Genomic DNA, 8,003 nt, shown 5'->3' with positions numbered 1-8,003 from the left:
CAGTGTAGCATATTCTATTAACAGAAAATACAGTGGTCTAACACTTTACAGCTGGGAGCCAGTCCTTTTTCATTCAGTGGTAGTTCAGTATTTTACCAAGTTAAATGTTATGTAAAACTGTACAAGTCAAATGTTCTCATCACAGCACTGTTACATCAACCTGTTCCGAAAAATAACGGAAATCAAATTAAATGGATAGAACCTCTCAATGAAGAAGAAATATAAAATAGCATCAAAATGGAAGTATCCAAAGTCTAAACATTTGTGAACTGTGCAAAGACATAAGCATTTCACAACTCAAAACTTTCTGACCTTTGGGGTTTTAAGGAGGACAAATCAGATACATTTCCTCAAATCGTCAACATGTGATTCTACACCCAGGGAGGGGTAAGCAGCCATTCTTCATAGTTGACTCTTATCAGTGAGTCTTTGCTGGATACCTTTTGTTTTTTTCAAGTTAAAAACATTCCAGTTGTGTCTGTTGGCTTCAGATAAGGAGCCAATGTTGTGGAAAAATGAGTGGTCGGACTTGTCGTGGTCAGCCTCTTTTGGGGAATTTGTTGAGCAGGCCGTCACAGAGACATGTACATTCCAGCATACACGGAAATTTCCAATGACCTTAGTTTGTGACATCCTCTTATACCTTTCTATGTCATTCAGTGTGTATGTGGCCCAAACCCAATCTTTATTCGGCACCAGCTGTCTGAGAATGCTACTATATCTTTGTCATTATCTAGACAGGGTTCATTCTGACCTTAAACAATATGTGGTTCGAGCAGTTTCTTTCCTGCCAAACTTCTTTAAACATACCACAGAATCACCTTTTAATGGAGTGTTTGTGGTATACAAACATTTTGCTGTTCAATCTGTAAACTTCTTACTATGCCTTAAAACACTTATGTGGCACACATCATCACTATGCAAAAACTAAGACACGTTTACATCCCACTGGAGAAATAAAAACAAACCAAAACTTATTTTTGTGTATATTTGACCAAACCAAGACTTTTAAAATGCTTTTAAACATGTTAGTCTTGCCAAATTTGTGTGAAACTGAGCTTTTCAAAGCCAGGCTAACACACCCAGACACTGCAGTCAACGATCAAATCACTCCTACATGTTGACATGCTCAACAAATCTCAAACGGGCCGTGGTGCTCCACACATGCTCCAAAGTTCCATCTTTTTGTAAAAAAAGTAAAGTGCAAGCATATATTAATATTTGGGAACTCATTCACATATTCTTTCTTTTGTCAGATGGCTAAACATGTCAAAATTGTGACTCATTAAAGCATTTCCAGACTGTTGCGGTGCTCTGATAAAATTTTGATATCGTATGTGCAGTGTCATCTGACAAAAATCAACGTTCAAGTAATTTAAAGACAGTCTGTGCAGTGAATTCAGCTATACTTACTTACGAGGATCACCTACAGAGAAAGTTAGAAGAGAGAGAATATTTCAAACATCTTCTAACACAGCCGACTCCATTTCAGCGTCAGACACACTTCAGTCAATAACTGAATTCCCCTCCTGTGCATGTAAACACCTACTGGACAATGGTCCAGTTAAATAACCCAGTTGAGCTGTAACTACAACCACTGGGTAGTTTAGTAGTCTAGTTGTGCTTCTGTTCCCTTTCCCACCTTTATGAAGTTTCATAGTCAGGTTTCAGTCCTCATCCAATGTAGCCATCTGGCAAGTTTTGTTCTATGCTGTACGCCCAATGCTTCACTAGATATAGCTACCTTCCACCAATGCAGTTATAACAAGACCAGTATGACAAAGATATGGGAACACTCGGGCCATTATGTTTGAACACTATGCTAAATGCTACCCTCAGTTGCTGTTCCAAAATGTGCACTGTTTATTAGTAAAATATTTTTCCTGTTGCAATATCAAACAAATTTGAAATCCTGGCTTCACGTATTGTTTGGAGGGGTGCTGGTTTTAATGTTCTTTTTCTGTTTTCTTTTTCTATTCTGTTTTTTTTTTTATGTTCTCCCCCAAGTGTACATGACATAACCATCTCAAAGTGACATTGTATCACATTTAAATGATAAGGGACAGCAAGATGGAATAAACAACACAACCAGAGGGCACTGACTGTGACAAGCTACTGACTTACATCTATCTTCTTATCATCGCTGGCACCGCTATGCTTGTCAAACTAGCACAGAAAGTCTAGTTACAGTCTCTTATCTGCATCAAAGCAAGACCAAATTAGTGTCACTGTGTGCAAGATGTGTCTTGTTCAAAGAATCTTGTTTGTGTCTGAGATTGTCTCCGCCTCCTCATTGTTTTTAGTCGTAGAGTTTGACCGAGGCAGACATCCGTCTCAGTCTCTTAAATGAGGCCATTGGTAACAAGTACTTAACAACACCTTTTGGCCATACTGACTGATAAAGTAGTCCGAATGTTGCTCCTGTCCACATACGTGGTAAATGGTTATAAAGCAGGCTGGAATGTGGTACTTGATCAAATGTGCATTTCCCTGCTTTACAGAGTGTTTGCAGTAGTTAGACTTGTGACTTTGTGTCTCCCTGAATTCAGCATTTGTAAATATCGAAGCAAAGGCTTGATCTTGCAGAGTAACAAAGATTTTCTTTCTGTAAATTGATGTTTTTGATGAAGCTCTTCATATCTTGCGACTGTAGATTGCTGTGGAAACATTAGCAAAGTAATATGAAAGCTGTTTATAAAATGAAATCAGTCAGAAGTTGTGCTGTGAAGTAGCCAGATAACAAATATATGTTGTGTGTGTCTGCATTTGTCTGGCTTGGACCAATTGTCAGTGGACTCTAACCCTCCACGTTGGACGCTGGCACTGTCAGCAGTGGTAGGATAAGCAGGATAAGCGATAAGAGATTTATGTTTTTTATGTTGGAGAAAATCCCATGGGGTTCAAGATGGCATCAGAACAAGTGGGTTTTCAATAGAAAACTAAATGCAACATATTCTTATTACAGCTACGTTTTAGTATGAACTCTGAGGGGACTTCACTCATATGAATCTTTCTGATAATCACAAAGGTCCTTTTCTTTCAGCAGTTATTTGATTTTAGTGTTGATACATCTAAGATGTAGTTTCATGGCATGCCTTGACAAGTACAAGAATAAGAACAATAATATGTCTGACAAAACTGTGACAGAAGACAGGACATGTCAAGACACGGAAGAAAGAGTAAAAATACTGGTTTCCCCCTGAGGAAAAAAAACAGCACATATTCCATCAGTAATTGTGGATTGTGACCAGTCATTATCAGTCAGTGTGTGGTTACAACATGGTAAATACGCAGTACGTTCTACGTGGGTGTTGTGAAAGTAAATGTCTTGAGATTTGTGTTTGTATGTGATAAAAGTGCCCACGGATTCACAGATTCTCTGAAACAGTGCAGTTAACAAAAAAAAAAACTGGCCAAGTTTGAAATTTTTAGATGTATTTGTTTATTTTAGATAACTTACAGAGATTACAAAAAAGGTCACAATTTCTAACTTTACAACACAGTAAAAACAGTATATACATGTTTAACAAGTGCAAGGTTTTGCTTTGCAATTTTCAGCTTAGCAATAAATATTATGCTGTTGGTATTCATTTTCATTCATTTTACAGTATAGTTCAGCTATATAAACTCTTGTATTTCATCTTTAAAGCAGAGGTAGACCAAGAAGGTCAGGGTTTTGTTAAATATGCCTTGTGAGGTGGAAATTGGTTTAGTTGGCGTCGACAAATGACTGGTAGAGGGACGTGAGCTGGGCCTGGAGGTCCTGGGCATAGGGGTCCAACTTTCCCCTCAAGTCCTCAGCATAGGGAGCAACCATCTGCTTTACCAGATTGGCTCTCTGACTGAGCTCTACTTGGACCTTCTCAGTCATGGGGGCCACACTTTTTTGGAACTCCTGCAGATGCTGGTCCACCTTCTGCTTCAGGTCGTCAGTGTAGGGTCCCAGCTGAGCCTGGAGGTCCTTCACACTCTGCTCCAGGTTGGTCTTCAGCTCCTCGCTCTTCTGCACTAGGGTGGTCCTCAGGCCCTCAGAGTCCAGGGAGTCGGCGTAGGGGGCCAGCTCCTGTTTGAGCTGCTCCACTCTTTGCTGGATCTGGGCCTTCATGTTCTCAGTGTAAGGTTCCAGCTTGTCCCTGACAGAGCTCAGCTCCTGGGTCAGCACATTTTTCAGCACATCAGCCTCTGTGGTGATCTTATTCATCATGTCATGGGCTGCAGGGGGAAGCTGCTCCTGCAGGGTGACTGCATACTTGCTGGCTATGTCAGCACTTTCTGTCAGACGGTTACTAGAAGACAAAGTGATTGTCCTAACGTCAGAGGTTTGTATAACAATACACCAGTCATATGACATGTGCTCCCCAGAGACTCAGTGCTATTTATGTCACACGACTTACTTGATTTCCTGTCCAATTGGTGATTTCCTGATCATCTGGAGGGTGTCATCAGCTGTCTGTGTGGCCTTGGCAATGTAGTCCCAGAAAGCATCAGTCAGCACTTCCAGCTGTGGTTTGGGTGCATCAGCATAGAAGATATTGGCGTGGCAGCCTGTTGGATGTAGATAACAATGATGTGAGATCAGTGCAGATATCCAGTCTCGCTGTTAATTTTCATTGCGACTGCCATTAGCTTTGACTTGAAAATCTTGCGACTTACCAGAGAGCACTGCAACAGCTAGTACAACAAACACCTTCATGACCGTGACCTGTTGAAAGATAGTAATGTTGTAATTATCTCTTAAGCTGTACTCAGAAAAGGTCAAAACAATTCTATTAGCCTTGTAAAGTTTTCGTTTTAGATTCAGTGCTATTCTCACCTGCTTTGGGCTTGTATCTCTTAGAGCTTAGTGTGTTTGTGAGTGTGTCGGTCTGGGTCTTCCGTGTATATATACTGAAGTCAGATGACAGTTGTAGTTAAGAGCACAAAGTCCAGGAGTCCCTGCCATGCTGTCACAATGACTGTTTTCCTGTTTCTGCTGCTTCTCTGGGATATTATCACAGTGCTGCTGGATTTCAGATAGTCCTAGCAAAAGATATTCAGCTCCTCAATGAATATTGTATTAGTTCTCCACTGACACCTATTTAGGAAGCTTTAGTTGGATAAAGTAATCAACTGTACATGTAGTCATGTACTACAATCTCTATATAACTCCCGATAATGATAATATATAAACTCACCCTGGTGGACTTTGTCTTAGGGTCATGCAACAGGAATAAAGAAACATTACACTGGAAACACATTAAATGATTCTCTCCTTTCGATTTAGCCTAATACATAGTTAGTGTGGATGGTATTGAGGTCTATTTTGTCATTTGTAATCAGTATTATTGACGTCTCCATTATTCTTCTCAACACATTTTTCCAGTAAGTTTGAAGATAAAGCCCAAAGAACATCATCTTTCAGTCTGTAGTGGAAGCGTTTTTGCATGCTGCATCACTGTGTGGAAATAATATCCATGTTCATCTGAATTGTAAAATGTATAAGTGGTCATTTACAAGTGAATATAAAATTGTGCTGGAACACTTTCTTACAAAAGTCTTAAAGGACTCTGCAAAATGTTCAATATATTTTCAATTACAATTGAACATTTCAGTTTATTGCTTCATTCACTGGGAAGGAGCTTTACTTGTCTCAGAGCAAAGGGGGCCAAAACTCAAAGACAAAGACATTTGATTAAAATACCAAATACTCTCTTATACTGGTTCATAACAATTGAACTATGGTATGGCTGGTGTGAGACAGCAGTTACTTTGTCCCTGAGAGGCTGACGGTGCCTGAATATACTGACCTTTGGCCAGACACAGGATTGCTGAACATTGGATTGATACAGAAACTAGAACTATTAATTGTTATGATGTGAGCTGGCAAAATGTCAAGCTAAAAGAGACAGTAAAATGTTGTCCGTGTAATCAAATCTGAACATCAAAGAAATTAAAGGCACAGATTATATCTGTCCTAGCACAGAATTGTATGTGGCTGTGTGATTACTTATAGCCAAATGAGGGTAATTTCGGGATAACTATGGATTTTGTTCCATTCTAATAGTGATGAAACATGTGTATTTAGTTACTCATATCAAGCCCAAAGTGCATCCACTATCTTGACTTTATATAAAGACATGCAGCTAGTCAATAAGAAATTAAGCTGAATACAGTCATGTACCCAGCATGTTTGCATGTTCATATGAAATTAGGGACTTCTGCATATGTCTTGCATGAATTATCTGGCACAAGATGTCAGTGGGGTTAACAGGGTGAGGCAAAGTGACAACAGGGCACTACCTCTTGGACTTTGCAATCATTACTGTCTGGTTGGCTATATAAGCTGCCTAGCCTCACCAGTTCAGCACAAGCACAATCAAGTGGATTTACAGATACACTTGCAAACTCAGGTAAGAAGAGGAGAAAGAGAGGAACTGTTGTCCTGTCAACTGCTTGGTGAAAATGTATTGGTGACTAACTGGTATTTTCTTCTCACTAGGGTCTAAGAGTCATGAAGGTCCTTGCTGTGCTCGTCCTGGCCGTTTTCACTGGTGAGCAAGCTGGAAAAAAAGAAACTCTATTGCAAAAGCAAATCTCAAAGAATAGAAATCAGACACCTGTCCTACATTGTTGTAATGTTTGTGTTGTTCTTTTATCTAACAGGCTGCAATGCCAACCTCTTCTATGCCGATGCCCCAAAGCCACAAATGGAAGTGGTGACTGAGGCTTTCTGGGACTATGTTTCCAAAGCCACCCAAACAGCTGATGACACCCTTCAGTTGATCAAGAAGTCTCAGTTTGGACAGGATGTCAGGTAAGTCATACAAGACCACAGGACATGACATCAATTAAGAAAACAATATAGAGTTCACTGACATGCAGACACTAAGCTTAAAATCTCATTGTCCTGCTTTTCCTCACATCTCACCTTTTCATCTAGTGCCCGTCTGACAGAAAGTGCTGACATGGCCAGTAAGTATGCAGTCACCCTGCAGGAGCAGCTTCCCCCTGCAGCCCAGGAACTGATCACCAAAGTCACCACTGAGGCTGATGTGTTGAGAGAGCGTGTGACCCAGGAGCTGAGCACAGCCAGGGAGAAGCTGGAGCCCTTCACTGAGAACATGAAGGCCCAGATCCAGCAGAGAGTGGAACAGCTCAAACAGGAGCTGGCCCCCTACGCTGACTCCCTGGACTCTGAGGGCCTGAGGACCACCCTGTTGCAGAGGAGTGAGGAGCTGAAGACCAGCCTTGAGCAGAGTGTGCAGGACCTCCAGGCTCAGCTGGGACCCTACACTGACGACCTGAAGCAGAAGGTGGACCAGCATCTGCAGGAATTCAAGGAGAGCATGGCCCCCGTCACCGAGAGAGTTCAGAGTGAGCTCGGGCAGAGAGCCCAGCAGGTGAAAGAACTGGCCGCTCCCTACGTTGATGACCTGAGGGATAAGCTGGACCCCTATGCCCAGGATCTCCAGGCTCGTCTCACCTCTCTCTATGAGTCCTTTGTTAAAGCCAACTAAGTCAACCTCTAGCTAAAAATTAACCAAAAACCTGCAACAGAATTCCTAGATCGCTGACCTCTGGATCATGCCCATGTCAGTACAACAACCTAATTTACAATGTTTCAAAAATGTTTGATGTCATCAGATATATTTACATTGTCAAAAACGTTGATATACAACAAATATGTGTTTGTCTGTGACAACACACACTGTTTTCTCTTCCTATATTATGGAAAGTAAATTAAAAGCAAAAACCATCTTTAGAGCCTGATGTGTTTCTTTAAAAAAATGTTTAAAGTGTTTTGTTGAGGTTTTCTTGCAGCTCTACAACATCAAATGAATTACAGAATTTCTTCAAAAGCTTTATAAAAAAAAATAAACCAAAAATCTAAAACATCACCTACATGCATCTCTCCCTGACATGTCAATGCAGACCGAAAATTGTTTATCAGCATATTTGAACAAGAACATGCATGATACTCTGAATTAGCACTTATCATTGAATACATTATACACTGATACATT

General features: G+C 40.6%; 2 protein-coding genes across 3 annotated transcripts; one reads left to right on the top strand and one right to left on the bottom strand.

The window, feature by feature from the left end:
• Positions 1–366: 366 nt before the first annotated feature.
• Positions 367–7,736, top strand: LOC140316163 (uncharacterized). Of its 2 annotated transcripts, none has more exons than XM_072393886.1 (4): positions 367–387; positions 6,479–6,530; positions 6,643–6,793; positions 6,920–7,736. In XM_072393886.1, exons 2-4 carry the CDS (start codon positions 6,491–6,493, stop codon positions 7,494–7,496), a joined length of 768 nt encoding a protein of 255 aa, XP_072249987.1. In that variant the 5' UTR covers positions 367–387; positions 6,479–6,490; the 3' UTR covers positions 7,497–7,736. The 2 variants fall into 2 exon arrangements, with proteins under 2 accessions (XP_072249987.1, XP_072249986.1); XM_072393885.1 differs by lacking the exon at positions 367–387 and adding an exon at positions 6,142–6,389.
• Positions 3,609–4,883, bottom strand: LOC140316164 (uncharacterized). The gene is made up of 4 exons (XM_072393887.1): positions 4,814–4,883; positions 4,654–4,702; positions 4,395–4,545; positions 3,609–4,286 (listed from the first exon to the last, which is right to left on the bottom strand). Exons 2-4 carry the CDS (start codon positions 4,691–4,693, stop codon positions 3,710–3,712), a joined length of 768 nt encoding a protein of 255 aa, XP_072249988.1. The 5' UTR covers positions 4,694–4,702; positions 4,814–4,883; the 3' UTR covers positions 3,609–3,709.
• Positions 7,737–8,003: the final 267 nt, after the last annotated feature.

The sequence above is a fragment of the Leuresthes tenuis genome, unplaced genomic scaffold (assembly GCF_036924035.1).
Source record: "Leuresthes tenuis unplaced genomic scaffold, fLeuTen1.0.hap1 SCAF_10, whole genome shotgun sequence".
In the NCBI taxonomy this organism is placed as follows: Eukaryota; Metazoa; Chordata; class Actinopteri; order Atheriniformes; family Atherinopsidae; genus Leuresthes; species Leuresthes tenuis.
The sequence above is the reverse complement of the archived record's forward strand: the minus strand, read 5'-3'. Positions and strand labels throughout refer to the sequence as shown.